This window comes from Eptatretus burgeri, chromosome 6 (genome assembly GCF_056783735.1).
Source record: "Eptatretus burgeri isolate ZD-2024b chromosome 6, Ebu_testis_v1, whole genome shotgun sequence".
Taxonomy (NCBI): domain Eukaryota; kingdom Metazoa; phylum Chordata; class Myxini; order Myxiniformes; family Myxinidae; genus Eptatretus; species Eptatretus burgeri.
The window spans coordinates 91,658,090-91,674,366 of NC_140966.1; the positions used below are offsets into that span (position 1 = coordinate 91,658,090).

The 16,277-nt window shown below is 44.6% G+C and overlaps 1 protein-coding gene across 5 annotated transcripts in view; it reads left to right on the top strand.

The window, feature by feature from the left end:
* Window positions 1-15,996, top strand: part of LOC147025324 (protein FAM200C-like) — a 102,063-nt gene extending 86,067 nt beyond the window's left edge. For 4 of the 5 annotated variants that reach the window (XM_085886206.1, XM_085886203.1, XM_085886205.1 and 1 more), the window contains exons 10-11: window positions 5,915-6,197; window positions 14,701-15,306. In XM_085886206.1, coding sequence (XP_085742332.1) covers window positions 5,915-6,197; window positions 14,701-15,047 — 630 coding nt within the window. In that variant the 3' untranslated portion in view covers window positions 15,048-15,306. Of the gene's footprint in view, window positions 1-5,914; window positions 6,198-14,700; window positions 15,307-15,663 lie in introns of those variants that run through there. The other variant, XM_085886208.1, reaches the window with a different exon arrangement.
* The last annotated feature ends 281 nt before the right edge of the window (window positions 15,997-16,277 follow it).

Sequence of the window (16,277 nt, forward strand, 5' to 3'; positions counted from 1 at the left end):
CACCTGCTCTCAGCAAGGATTGATCCACATGCACAATGCTGCACAAGAAGCCCATATTCTTTCAGATTTCAACTGTATGTATATATATATATATATATATATATATATATATATATATATATATATATATATATATATATATATATATATATATATATATATATATGTATGTGAGTGCCACGTTGTTGAGCCTGGTGTTGGCGCAGTGGTTAGGGCAGCGGCTTGGGATCCAAAAGGTCCCGAGTTCAAGCCCCGTTGGGCCACTGTATTAATACACCAGGGGGTTGACTCAGCCTGTCATCCTTCCGAGGTCGGCGAAATGAGTACCAGTGCACTGGGCCGGTGTATACCCTGGTTTAAATAGTTGTACCATATCCCTGTGTCATAAGAGGCGACCAGGGTTGCGTCAGGAAGGGCATCCGGCGTAAAACATGTGCCAAATCACTATGTGGATCATACGGATGATCCGCTGTGGCGAACCCGAACAGGAGCAGCCGAAAGAAGAAGAAGAAGAAGAAATATATATATATATATATATATATATATATATATATATATATATATATATATATATATATATATATATATATATATATATATATATATATACACACACTAGTGCGGGCCCGTAGGTGCGTGCCAGTATGTGCAGCTTCGTTCCTTCCCTCTCATAAACGACGACGGGATTGGGGCATTGTTTCAATTAGATCGGACCAACCTTATCATAAATGGCCATAACTTGGGAAACACCTAGGAAACATAATCAGGTCCCCAGCGTCAATTGTGATGTTATATCAAACGAAGAAGAAGAAGAATTGCGACGCCTCCTCTCTCCCCCCTCTCTCTCCCCTCGTCTCACTCCTCCTCTCTCCCCCTCTCTCTCACCCCCTCTCCCGCCCCTCTCCCGTCCCCTCTCCCGTCCCCCTCTCTCGCCACCTCCTCTCTCTCCATCTCTTGAATTGTGATGCCCCTCTCTCTCTCGCCCCTCTCTCCCTCCCCTCTCTCCCTCCCCTCTCTCGCCCCCTCTCTTGCCCCCTCTCTCCTGGCCTCATCTCCCCCTCTCTCCCCCACCACTCTCACCCCTCCTCTCTCCCTCCCCTCTCTCGCCCCCTCTCTCGCCCCCCTCTGTCTCCCCCATCCTCTCTTCTCCCTCCTCTCTCGCCCCTCTCTCTGTAAATGTATTCACAAATGTCTACCAAGCACAACAATTAATTCAAACCTTTGGCAAAGACAGCTTTCAAACCCTTGGGAAACGGCTGTTTCCCTTGGGAAAATTCAAACCTTGGGATTAATTAATAATTTGAACAATTAATTCAAACCTTGGAAAAAAAACAGCTTTCAAACCTTGGTAAACACTTGGGAAACAGCTGAAATGGATGAACGATATCAAACCTTGAAAAGGCACATATTGAGGTTCCCAGCGTCGATTGTGATGCCATACCAAACGAAGAAGAAGAATTGTGATATCAATCGTGCAAAAAAAACAAATAAATAAATAAACATTAATTGTGACGTCATTCGTGATGTCATAGCACCGTGTCCTGTCATTGGTTGACATACGTTATTGGTCATTATTGGTTGGCAGACAATATATAGGTCGTTATTGGTTGACAGACATTGGTCATTGTATCTCATTATTCTTTATGTTACTGCCAATTATTGTGCTATTATTATTATTATTATTATTATTATTAATATGCTGTTATCATTATTCTGAGATATCTTTGGGAAAAATGGCATGATAAGGTGGAACGACACTTCAGCTGTGAGAAATACACCTTTCCAACACTGAAAAAAGCAATAAAACGGCCGTAACTTGGGAACCGCTCGTCCGATTTATATCAAACCTTGAAAAGGCACATCCGCTGGTCCCCGGCAATATTCCTGGCAAGTTTCAATCAGATCGGACCGGCTGTTGTCGTGAAACGGCGGTCGCTGACAGACAGACACACACACACACACGCACGCACGCACGCACGCACGCACGCACGCACGCACACACACACACACACACACACACACACACACACACACACACTGCTGGAATTATATATATTTACTGATTATATATATTTTACGATTTACTGAATCGAACGCTTTACAGAGATCAACATCGGCTGCAAGCAGCCCATGCCAAAACTCTCTTCTGCGTTCGGTGAGGACACGAAGAGCAAGGATACTGTCAATCGTTGACCTCTTTGGTGTAAAGCCTGACTGCTCTGGACGCTGGTGCTCAAGCAGATGGTGGCGAACCCTATCAAGAATTATTCGAGCAAAGAGCTTGCCCGGCACTGAAAGCAGCATCACCCCTCGGTAGTTGTTGCAGTCTTGGCGACCACCCTTCCCTTTCCAGATAGAGACAACAAGGCCCCTCTTCCAATCAGTTGGGATGATGCCTGTGTTCCAGGCAGAGCACAAAACTGCATGCAACGACATGAGTGCAGCATTTCCACCAGCCTAGAGAAGTTCAGCATGGATGCCACAGATCCCTGGAGGTTTACCCCCTTTCATCCAGTTCACCGCAGCCCATGTTTCCACAAGCGAAGGTGGACCACAGTTGATTGGAGGGTCAGAAACAGGGATTGTAACACCCTTGATGTCCAACTCGACAGCTGGGGGATCAGCCTGGTACAACCGCTCAAAGTAACCGGCCCAGCGGGCCTTCACTTCAGACTCCTCTGTCAAGAGCCTTCCACTCTCTGCTCTAACTGCAGTGCTCCGAGGGATGGGCTTGGATGAACGCAATGCACGAATTCCCCTGTAACTGGGACGAGAATCACCTGTCCACAGGTGATGCTCTACCCCCTCACAGATTCCTCACACATCGGCCTACTTGTCCAACCTTATTGCACGTACAGTTTTACACCTCAGCTCCCTGAACAGCTCAGCTCTGTCATTCAGCCTGGTCCTGCGACTCTTTTCAATGGTATACAGCGTCCCTTGAGAGACAAAATTCTTCTTTGCCCTGCGGTGAGTTCCAAGACATCCACCGGCAACATCAAGGACGGTGGTCTTGAAGGCACTCCACAACTCTTCAGGACCCCCCAAAACACCCAGACACCCCAAATGTCCACTCAGCCTGTTCGCAATCTCCTCAGGTACTCTCTCATCCTTGAGCTTGCCAAAATCCAGCCTAGGCTGGGATGGTACCATTCTCCAGGATTTAAGGTGCAGCTTTAGAGTTGCTACAACAAGCTGTTGGTCAGTATTGAGGAACTGAGCACTCTGGTAGACCCTGCATTTCTGGATCATCCTCCAGCGACCGTCAATGAGGACATGGTCAATCTCCTTTGCCACATCGCCAGCGTTGGAATACCAAATCCAGCGACGAGCTTGTGGGTGCTGATACCATGAAGCAACCAGCCTAAGTCCATGACTTCTTGCAAAGTCAAGGAACTTAGTGCTATTCTGGTTCGTAATTCCTGACCCATGGGGACTAACACATGTCTCATAACCATCCCTATCAGTTCCCATCGATGCATTGAAATCCCCCAAGACTAGACGTGTATCTCATCTGGGGCACTGATGTGGGTGCTTCAGCAAGGCTGGAATCGGGCAGATTTGTCTTTGTGAAGGACTCATGAATCAAGCCACGTACAAGGTTGTCCTGGAAGAACACTTGATTCCTTCTGTTCTGACAATGTTCCCCAACTCTGAGGATTGGTTTTTAAAGCAGGACAATGCTTCATGCCACACAACCAGGTCAATCAAGGTGTGGATGGAGGACCAGCAGATCAAGACCCTGTCATGGCCAGCCCAATCTCCAGACCCGAGCCCCATTGAAAACCTCTGGAATGTGTCAAGAGGAAGATGGATGGTCACAAGCCATCAAACAAAGCCGAGCTACTTGAATTTTTGAACCAGAAATGGCATAAAGTCACCCAACAGCAATGCGAAAGACTGGTGGAGAGCATGCCAAGTCGCATGAAAGCTGTGATTGAAAATCAGGGTTATTCCACAAAATATTGATTTCTGAACTCTTCTTAAGTTAAAACATTAGTATTGTGTTGTTTAAAAATGAATATGAACTTGATTTGTTTGTTTTATTTGAGGTCTGAAAACACTGAATCTTTGTTGTTATTTTGACCAGTTGTCATTTTCTGCAAATCTTCTTCTTTCGGCTGCTCCCGTTCGGGGTCGCCACAGCGGATCATCCATATGATCCGCATAGTGATTTGGCACATGTTTTACGCCGGATGCCCTTCCTGACGCAACCCTGGTCGCCCTTTACGACACAGGGATATGGTACACCTATTTTAACCGGGGTAAACACCGTCCCACTATACTGGTACTCATTTCGCCGACCTCGGAAGGATGACAGGCTGAGTCAACCCCCTGGTGTATTAATTCAGTGGCCCAACGGGGCTTGAACTCAGGACCTTTTGGATCAAAAGCCGCTGCCCTAACCACTGCGCCAACACCAGGCATTTAGTCTGCAAATAAATGCTCTAAATGACAATATTTTTATTCGGAATTTGGGAGAAATGTTGTCAGTAGTTTATAGAATAAAACAAAAATGTTCATTTCACTCAAACACAAACCAAAAATAGTAAAACCAGAAAAACTGATAATTTTGCAGTGGTCTTTTAATTTTTTTCCAGAGCTGTATATATATATATATATATATATATATATATATATATATATATATATATATATATATATATATATATATATATATATATATATATATATATATATATATACATATATATACATATATATATATATATATATATATATATATATATATATATATATATATATATATATATATATATATATATATATATATATATATATATATATATATATATATATATATATATGCCTGTCTCTATCCACACACTGACTCACTGACTGATATTAAAGATCGGTACCTTCTGGGAGACATAGAAAGCTGAATTTTTGCATGATGATGGACATTGAAGCTGCAACAACGGAAAAAATCACAGAATCGTCAGACAACATTCATAAATGAACATATAAGTTGCCGAAATTCATTACTGTAACCTTGAGGTTAAACCAACTCTGAAAAAAGTGGAAATTATTGTTGTTGAGGAGAAGCATTTGGATGAATGAGCATTCAAATTGTTTATTGATGAGAAGTCTGAAAGTATTGAGTTGAGAAAAATGGAGATAATGCTCAAATAATTGGAGATGTGGAGCCAAGAGCAAGAAAAGGAATTTTAGCTGAAAGACGTGGTGATTGATATCGGGAAAAATCGAAACCGACAGAGCCTACTGTGTGGAATATGAAATATGTAAATGAATCCAGTCATTTTCGAGTATGGGCTATGGATGGACAGACAGACCAGTAAGAAGCAACATTTCAGCCCATTTCAGCCCATTTCATTTCAAGGCTGAGGCCCAATTGGGAACTTTAGTTGTTTTTTTTTTTTGCTGTGTGGCTTAAAAGCTGTGCTTATTTTTGCAATGTGTGCTTAACACCAGGGGAGGAAAGAAGAACCTCTTTGTCAAGCTGCTGAGTCTTACCAACCTGTGTGAATGAAGTCGAATACTTTCAGAGGTTTTTTGAGCATGCTTGAAGCTGCGAGTTTATTGAATTTTTCATGTCTGTTGATGCTAGAATTGTTCAATTTCTCTGTATTACTTTAACAGATTGCTTTCTATTTTTGACATTTGGTGTCCTGAAATCCAAATTGGTTACAATGGTGCTACTGGTCACTAGAATCTGTATGCACTGGACCAAATTTGTTGGATCGCATATTTGTTCAAACAAATATTCGTTAAACTATGACCGTTATGTTTATTTGAGGATCCTGTAGTGGAAGTGTTTTCATTAAACTCACTTTTGCAGGTCTTCCTGTGGCGAGTCATGTTTGCCCAACTATGCCCTTTCAAGCATTATTTAACTTGATCAGTATATTTGACTTTCATTTTCACCTTCCAGGGAAGCGGTGTGAGTCCAGACTGTATTGTGCAGTTAGCATTACAACTGGCATTCACCCGCCTGTATGGACACCATGCAGTGACTAGCGAGCCTTGCAGCACAGGCACCTTCCTGCATGGCCGCATAGAAACGTTTCGACCAGCCACGACCGAGGCTCTTGAATGCTGCAAGGTTTTCTGTGCGGATTCCCCAAGACATGGTTTTCATCGCACAACCCTTCTGCGCAAGTTGATTGAAGCAACCTCCCAGCAGCACAAGAAACTTATCTCAGAGGCTGCCACAGGTAGGACAGGGGTGGGGATGAGGGATATTCATGGAATATTGGGTGATGTTTTGTTCAGTCAAGGTGGAGCGACATTGGCCACATACACTTGGGTGGGCCAATCAACCCAGATGTGGGGAGAGTTGATTCTGAAGAATATACGGCGAGGTAGGGGGCGTGTAATGAGAATGAGCGAGTTGAAGGATCTTGAGGTGTTGAAGCGGAACCTGTCCGGACCCGAGCGCCGGCATGTTGTTTTTGTGTGTCAGAGGCTGGTGTGATCCCCTTTGCAGTCTCCCATGTGGGGAAGGAATGTGGCTTGCATGTCCACACAAAATAATCTACAGCACTTGATGCAGTGTGACCGTCATCTTGAATCACATCATCAAAGTGTGGCGATAGCTGAAAGAGGTGCATCAGAGTGCAACCTGGTGCTTGATTGAGACATCTTGCTGTGAAACATGCAAAAGGGCTTCAACTGTGCCATCAACAACCAATTTGCCTATTTGGTGGATGACTAGCACCAGCCAGATTTTCTCTATCCTTGAGGCTGCAAAGGCCAAGATAGGGATACAATGCAGTGAACAACGCAATCACTAAACAGCCTACAAAGGAGTCTCAAAAGGACAAGAAAGCATCTCTGCCCAGCACGGACCTGGAGCTGATAATTCAGCCTCCAGATGCCAGTCGCAGGAGGGAAGGTCAGTCCGTGGTATGTTTGGCGGAATATTTGTTGTTACGTTTACCAGCAGTCTGGACTGTGCATGTCAAGCACTTCAGCAGGACTCCCTTTGGCCCTGACAATAGGTTCGAAGGTCGCAACCTCTCCAACGAGTGTCCATCACAGTGATCCAGCTCTCATCTCGACCGACATTTTTGGCGTGGCCCAATTGAGGAGTTTTCGGGTGCAGCCTTCATTTCCAGATGTTCAAGCGTCCAACTGAAGACAAGGATGGATGGTCCATGGTGTTTTTTTTAATGATGAGAAGTAGCCTACTGGTGGCCATGGACGATGCTGTGGTGGGGGGCACCCATGCAGATGGATTTGGTATTCGTGGAGGACATTGTTCTGATGGCATTTTGGAGGTCAGTGCAATTGGCCTGAGGCCAGAGGATTGGCCTGATTCGAGTGAATGGATATCATAACAGTGGCTCCCTAAGGAATGACATCGGAGAGAAAGATAACTCAAATGTTAAATCTATTGAGCATTATGATGCTCAAGCTACCACCAATAGTGGAACCAAGGGTTATAATCCTGAGGAGCTTCAGCAGGAAGAAGAGGATGTGGCAACGCAGTTGTCATTGGATATGTAAGGCCATGTAAAATTGCATGAGTAGTTCTAAACAGTGTTTTGGGTGTTGTATGTGGACAGTGTACAGGATGGCGGCAACTCGTGCATGAGCGGGAAAGGAGGGGTCTTTCCTTTGGCAAATGCTTAACGGTGACATGCCCAAGTGCTTCATTGGATGGGTTGAGGAAAGGTTCAACAACATTGTGGGATTTATCAGAGGGTGGGCGATTTTGTTGAAGGGGGTTTGTCATGTTTGGTGGGTTGGTCGCTGGCAGGCTGGGAATTAGACTGGGTCCAGCCCATGGAGGTTGCGGGTGACAGTGTAAGTACGGAACTTGCTTTAGGTGGTTGGGGAGCAGAGGGTAAAGGACTGCCTGAATAAGAGAGGTGAAGATGTCAGTCTTATTGTGGTTGCAGCATGTGAGAGTGTGAGGGATGATGGGGTTGTGCAATGTACAGGTGTGGGTACAGTGGGTAATGACGACTTGGGGATATTTCAAGTCAGGGTGTCGTGGTGGGGTTACAGTTGGTGTGACTGGCACTGCAAGTGCTGTGGGTGCAAACAGTCCCCCACCCCACCCCTGCCATGTGAGGCAGGAGCAAGTCAGGAGAACAGATGGAAGATGAAGACATCCATGCAGGTGTAACATGACATATAAAGCAGATTTCTGTGATTGGGAGGGGGGTGGGGGATGTGTGTTGGGGGAAGTAGGCTGTGGGCCCACATGAAGATCGTGGTGTTGCTGATGTGGGTGTTTGCGTTGATGTTGTGGGTGCATGCCTGGGAATTTAGTGGAGTTTGGAGGGAGGAAGTTCATGGATATTTTGTCAAGGATGAGGCAATTTGGTGTGAGAACTGTTCATTTTGTGCCAGGGATCCTAAAAACATAGGGATTTGTATTGTTTCAGAGGGGTGGAGGTGAGGGATGTTTGTGGAATCTTGGGTGATGTTTTATCATGTCAAGGTGGAGTAACAATGTTTGTGGTGCGTATGGGTGGGCCATGAAGCCAAGATATAGGGAGAGTTTATTCTGAAGTTGTTTTTTTGAACACAGGGAGAAGGCATGTGGAGGAGCTAGAACACAGAACAGATCAGGATACAACAGAACAAAAGGAACAGCAGAAAGAGAAGAGGGAAATACGAACAGCAGGGCTGAGGGACAAAATAGATGGATGGAGAACATGGGATGTGGGTAGGGATGAGAAGTAGGAGAGAATACAGGGGGTGGTTAGGAAGGATGCAGAAGCAAACTCTCAGGAAGGAATAAATGGAAAAAAATGAGGAGGGGGTCATGGGAGGGTCTTAGTATGTGTAGAAGAGATCATGGTTTTGGATGGGGGATGATCTGAGATGATGGGGAACAAATGTCTTGAAGACGTGAGGGAAAAATTAGATTGAAGAGAATGTGGAAGTTGATTCCACAGGTGGGAAAGAAGAGAAACAAATAAGTGTTGGTGAGCAGTGATTCTGAATTGTGGAGTTTCACGAGAAGGGGGTTACTGTTAAGGAAGTAGATGGGAGGATTTGAAGTGTGGTCGTGAGAGAGAGAGGGGGGGAGAGAGAGAGGGGGGAGAGAGAGAGACAGAGAGAGACAGAGACAGAGACAGAGACAGAGACAGAGACAGAGACAGAGACAGAGATGTACAATAGCAGCAGAGCTGGTCTTCATGACACGTGAGCTGATGCTGTCCGGTGAAGTTGCAGAATCAGAGTTGAGGGTTTCCAGAAATGTCTCCACCTTCTCATGTGCAAAAGTCACAGAATCCCAGAAGTGATTGATTGCACAACTAGCGAGGGGAGGGGTGGGTACAGAGAGTGAGGTATTGGGTACACATGATTTGGAAACAAGCACAGAACTGAGGCATTCGGCTTCCTGACTAGAAGTGTTGGCTGTGGTGCCATTTGAAGTGAGGGCAGGGTCAGGACAGGAGCATACTTAAAAGAGGAATTCACAGGGCACCACCAGGTTTTAGAGGAGGGAGACAAGTTTGAAAGTGCAATCTTGAGGCTTGACAGATTCTTTCTGGATTTCATGAGAGTGGATGCACACTTGTTGCAGACTTTGTGGAAAGATATGAGGTTGCTTTTGGTCTTATAGGAGGAGAATGCAAGGAGTTTTGAAGCAAATGCTTCCCAACAGGATTCAGTGTACCCATGGACAGGAAGATGTATCCGATGATTGACGATGAGATGTGATGAATCTGTGGATCAGGGAGAGCAGGTTTCTGTGGAAAAATTCCCAAGCTGAGTTATCAGAGGTGGTCGATATATGAGTCCATTCCTGAAGTGCAATGTCTGCTTGCAGTCCCTATCAGTTGGCCTGAGTGGACTGCCAGGCTTGCGGTGCTGAGGTTGTTCTCTGAGAAGAGCAAGAGAGATCTTGGCCTTCATAAGCATGTGAGTAGATGAACCAATTGGAGCAGCCAAAGAGCTGGAGGCATTGGTAGGGAAGTTGGTCATAACCAAATCCAGAATGGATTATTTTCCATTGACAGAAATCTGGGTGGGTAGGTTTACAGATCGTTTCATTCCCATGGAGTCACATAAGTCATTTGCTGAAGTGCCATGGCAGGTGAGAGAGAGAGAGAGAGGTACCAACACCCAGCCATTTGGCATGGGGACAATTGAAATCACCACATTTGAGGAAGGGAGAGTTTGGATGAGTGGTTAAAATTTAGTCCTGAGAGAAGGATGTAGATGGAATTGTCACTGTTTGAAGGATGATACAACACGCAGACGAACATGAGCTGGGAGCGGACGGGAATTCACAGCCAGAGGTAACTTCTGGGGTTTGGGATGTGTAAGAGCAGTACACCTAAAGTGAGAAATAGAGTTCATGATGTGCAGACTGATATCGCTGCTTGGAATGGGTTTAGTTCCATCAAATGGGAGGAGTGTCAAGGACGTCCTGTGAGAGGAAGTATGGTGTGAAACAGAAAATTAATCAGCAGTGATTTGGATTGAGAGATCTGTCAGGTTGGAGTGGAAGCCTCGAATGCTTGAGGACCAGACAGGTTTGGACAGGTGAGTAGGAGCTGTTGGTAGGGTGCAAGAATGGGGAAAGGAGCAAGGAGAGGGAGCCAGGTGGGGGGAATTGATATGGTGCAGGGCCCGGGCGAAGTCTGGAGGTTGCGAGACTGGGTTGAAGCTGGGGGAGGTTCAGGGTTGGGATGAAGCTGATGAGTGTGCGGCAAAGGGAAAATCGAGATGGGGAGGGGTGGAGGAGAAACTGAGAAGGGGGGGAGGTAGTGGAGAAAACTTGAAGGGATGGGTTTAGGGTGGGGAGCCAAGAGGGGTAAGATGAGGATTAAGTCAAGAGTGGGTGGGATGATAGGGAAGCTGAGGGAGGATGGCGCTTGGGTGAAGCAGAGAGGGGGTGGGATTAGAGGGAAGTAGATGGAGGGGTACTGATGTGGAGGGGTTTGACACCATGGATTTACGTGAAGGAGAATTGAATCTTGTGTGCACACAACATTGGCAATATAGACTTCTCAGGATTCCCAAACTGGATATACACCAAAAGACTTAATGGGTGGGGTAGAAATAGTTTTCTATTGAAGGCACAGAGGAAAATGGGGCTGTTTGTGTGAGAGGAGGCTGGATGAACCAAACATTTTGGAGTGAAAAGTTTTTAGGAAATAAGTAGTGTGAAAAAGAAGAGGAAGATAATTTGATGATGAATGAATGGGTTGTTCCTGTTGGAGTCCTCGAGAGTAATGCATTTTAAAATATATTTTTCTGTAAGTTAAAAAAAAATGTTCTTAGAGCTTTTAAAGGAAGAAACATTTTATTCAGTAAAGATTCTGTTTGGGGATATCAAAAAGGAGAAGGGATAGGGAGTGAAGGAGTAACTGTGCACAGCAGAGTTTGTTTTTTTTGTTGTTGTTTTTGTTTTGGAGTGAAGATGAGTTTTCTTTTGCTGTTTGCATATTTTGTGGAGTCGGGAGAAGAAAAGGATTAAGCTGTGAGATGAGAATTACAATACCTGGCAAAAAAGGAGTGAAAACAAAGTGTGTTCAGTCAAAAATGGAGGAAATAACAACCAAAAACCCACCGAGTCCAGCTCTACATGAGTAGGCCAGACTTTACCAGTCACACAAATTCGACATTTCAAGACAAGCGATGGTTTGGCACAGGAAATTGGACTAAGCACGACCATAATGGAAAGGGTAATCATATTGTCACGTCAGATGCTCCGTTAAAACAATATACCTCAGTGCCGGGATACTTTGCCCCAGAAAACGGATAAAAGGTTTCTAACTTACGAATACATTCAGTTATTTTCCAACTTTACCGTTCCCTAAGGTCACCATAATGAGATGTAATTGAACACCCAATGGAGTTAGATGGCTTGAACATGTTTCTTACCTTTAAAAAGGTTTATTTATGATGAATATGTTGGAAAAAGTGGATGACACAAGCAGTTTGGAACACACCATGTGATTCAACAGACACAAATAGGGGAATGGGAGTATGCAAACTTATATACAGGGAAATAATAAATAAATACTATGCTAATCCACACTCGGTGCTCGAGATCACACATTTTCCAAATACTAGGTGAATGCACCCGGCGTTGCCTGGGTTCTTTTTGAATGAATTTAATCTTCTATACATATGTCTGACACGAGCACAGTATCCCTGAGGGGTTGGTGAGGGGGAAACACCCCCCGCTCCCCCCCCCCCGGTCGAGGGGCCTCACGACCGAGCCAATTACCTTCCTGGGGCCCGTCCCGACAATTTTTGTTTCAGAGGTTTCCTCCTATCTTTCACCATTCAGGAGGTTAGCGTGTGCAGTCAAACAAACAAACAAAAACTTCAAATTATATATCAGATTTAAATTGCAGGCGAAGACTTTCCTTTGACTATGATTTGCAGGGTGGAAGGCAACCACCATTTTGACACATTTCGGGTCAAGTGATCGGCACGGCCTCTGCAATTTAACATCAGGACCCTGTCCTAATGTTGTCATCCAAATGTGGTTGCATTCTGACTGGTGGGTCTGGAGAAGAAGATTTTGAAGGAATTTACACAATTTTCACAAACATTTACATGTCCAGATGAGATCACAGTGCTCCACCAGGCTCTGGCCGAAAACTTTTTCTGGTCAGGAGCTCAGTGTGCAAAGGAAGAACTTTGCATGATGGAGGATGCCCAGTCAGCGACTGGCTTTGGAGGCCAACTTGAAAATGTGGCTTTGCAAGGAAAGATCATGGCAGATAGTGAGACCCAGCTGCTTGAGTGAAAGGACTTCTTCAAGGTGATTGTTGAGAAAGTAGATGGGGTGGTTTTCCATATGGTCCTTTTGGAGAGACATCGTGAGCGTGTGTGATTTGTCAGGATTTAAAGACATGTTCCATGTGTGGGACCAGTTTGTGGTTTTACCCAGATCTGCAGAGATTGAAGAAGCTGCTGCTTGCCGGTCTGAGGGAAGACAGATAGTATGACAGAGGGAGGAGTCATCAGCAAAGAGATAAATAAGATTTTCCAAAGTCAGAGAGATCATTGATGAAAACCAGAAAAGAACAGGACACAGAACACTGCCTTGAGGAACTTCAGCCTGGACAGAAAGAGGGGATGAGAGAACTCCATAAAGGACCAGACGTTGGCTGTGACAGGAGAGGAAGTCAGTGAGCCATGAGTGGAGATGTTCTTGGATCCCAGAGGAATAGAGTTTGGTGAGCATTGCAAGGTGCCAGACCGTGTCAAAAGCACATACTATGTCTCGCGATATGGTTCTGATTTCATGTCTGGCATTGAGTACATCCATCCATTGTTGGGAGAGCCGCAGCAGCACTTATGATCTTTCACTGATAGGATGGATGGACAGACATAAACCAATTGCTTAACCCTGCAATTCACTTCATGTGCAATCTCTAATATAATGATATACCCAAGCTTTGCTGCAAGCTTTTACTTCGATTGTTTGAGCATGAAAGCATACAAACCACAATAACTCAACCGATTATGAAAGGACCACCTTTAGTTTTTTTTTGGAACTCCAACATGGTGGCAACACACAATTTGCTGACGTCATTAAACAACCTCCATTCCACATCAGCTGAACCAAGTCGAAGAGGTTTGCCAGGGATGGAAAGATAAGTTTGAATTGTAAGTTTGTAACCATGACTTTGAATGATCAGTTTGAAAGACGATTGTAAATTGGAGAGGTGTGTAATCAACAAAAGGAGAGAGGAGCAGACAGGGAAACAGGGGTAATCGTGGCTCTCTTCCATAAGTTTGTCATTGTTTGTGCTTTATTTGAAGCGGTTGCTGTTGGAGAATAACAAAACGTAGTATGCTTGGAACCACCACAGAGAGCTCCAAGTCCTGATAAAATGAATTTTTATCATGAAGACGACACAAGACGTTTAACAACTTTGAAATTTTTGTTCCAGATAAATCAGTGATTAGTTTTCCAATGCTGCCATTTTTATGATTCTACAAGAGCAGGGACTCTTTACATTTTAGAATAAAGCATCACACACACACACACACACACACACACACACACACACACACACACACACACACACACACACACACACACACACACACACACACACACACACACACCTTTTGATAACAGAATATTACAAACGTTGTTGTCGTTTTCTGATCCCTCCCCACCACCGACTCACCGAAGCCAAATCCACAATACTCTCACCCTCTGCATCCCAGCCCACTATTCCATCCACTCTCGCAACCCCTCACAATCCACCATCCTCGGCCTCTCCCATTCCACCATAAACTACCCACCCTCCCAACCCACAATCAACCATTCACTCCCTCCCAATCCACTATACTCTCATCCTCTGCCTCCCAACCCACTATCCCATCCACCCTCCCAACTGACCATCCACCCAACCCCTCACAATCCACAATCCAGCCCTATCTCCCAATCCCCCATCCCATCCACTTGCCAACCCACTATCTCACACCTCTCTCTTTTAACTCACCATCCCTTGCACCCCCCAAACCCATCATTCACCCACCCACCCACTCCTAACCTCCCACCCACAAACACCCTACCTCCCAATCCATCAAACACTCACCCACCCCTTCATCCACCATCCCACAATCCACCAATCCACCATCCAACACCCCACACTTCCCAATCCACCACCCAACACCCCACCCTTCCTAATCCACCATCCATCCCCCTTCCCCCCACCAATCACCACACATACCAAACCAACACTCACTCACCTTCCACCCCTCCACCCCCAGGACAGGGCTATGAGCGACACCTGCATGTTCTCCACTGCCTTGCCTCAAGCCACAGCCAACAACATTTAACCGATCTTCCAGAAATTTTCCTGGATCCAGCCTACCAACTAAGAAACCGCGAAGACATCATCTCCACACAAATACCAAATATTCAACGGTCGCTTTTTTTGCCATGGGATCCTGAAGGACTAGTTTCTGTATATTGCATGAGGGACACAAGTATGTCGTTTTACCTTTGCACACGATTAACTAGCAGAGACCTTCAGGCTTACAGTAAAACTCTAGAATTGAGCCTGAAGGAAATAGGGGATGTACTCACTAGTACAAATAAGAAACAAGTTTATTAGTTGACTGAAACGATTGACTTGTAAACACCATTTGTTTGTTTTCCTTCAGTAGAAACACTCGTGAACCTTTGTGATGACATTTATCAGGATGCAGGGATCCCACATTTAGATCCCATCTCTGTGATTATCTTTCCATTGTCTTATGAATGGTTTAATATGGCTGTCTTGCATTCGCCACATGTCATGTGTGCAAACTCTTTGTCTTCGTCTCCACAACTCCCCTCATCGCTCCAATAAATTTACATTGTTTTGATGGATATATTTGGTCTGTTTTTGGTGTTGCATTGGAATGATGAGGCAAATGTCATCCTCCTGCATCTACATTCTTTGTTGTTCCTTGTTATTAAATGCATATAGCAGCTTGTCAATCGAAAAATACCTAATTTTACAAAAGCAGTGACCAAGTTGTAGCGCCTCATAAACATCAGCATCGACAAAGTGTGACGATGCTTCACAATATGTATGCAGATGCCTATGTGGCTTCAATAAAATGTTACAAATGATTGAAATAGCATTTCACAAAACTATACAGTTCGGTCACAATTTTTAGATGTGAAAATGCGACTTCTGGCTTCATCAGTTTATGAAGGACTGAACTTCCCACTACTCCCCACAGTGTCATTCAACCTGAAAGTTTTCCAAGCCTTCGTAGCAACATTGGTGCTCCCTTGAGGAAGAAATCGATCCATGGACACGTTTCTGGCTCACTTGCTGTCTGTGGAGAGCCTGTTATCAAAAAACAAGCTCAAATGAGCTAAGATCCTTGTCGTCTTAATGATGACGTAATAAAAACGAATATGACGTCATTGTGATGTATCAGGTTTGTGATAAATTATCTGTGCTAATGCGCGGCTTGATTTCCGCAAACAAAATTCAAACAGCTTGCCTAGTTTTGGAGATAATGGTATAGGTGATTTCCATTAGCGGCGATATTATGACATCAACTTTTTTTCTAGGAAGAATTTCCAAAATTGGAGATGGTTACTGCCTGCACGTGGGCTTTCTGCATATAAGTGGCAAGTTTCACGAAGATCCGATGAAAATTCTGGGTTGTGAAACAAGAAATGTCAAAAAATAGGAATGACGTCATAAAAATTGATATGACGTCATAGTGATGCATCTTATCTGCAGTCATTCATCTCTGCTAATGCCCTGTTCGATTCCCGCAAACAAAATTCAAAAAGCTTGCCTAGTTTTGGAGATAATTTTTAGGCGATTGCCATTCGTGGA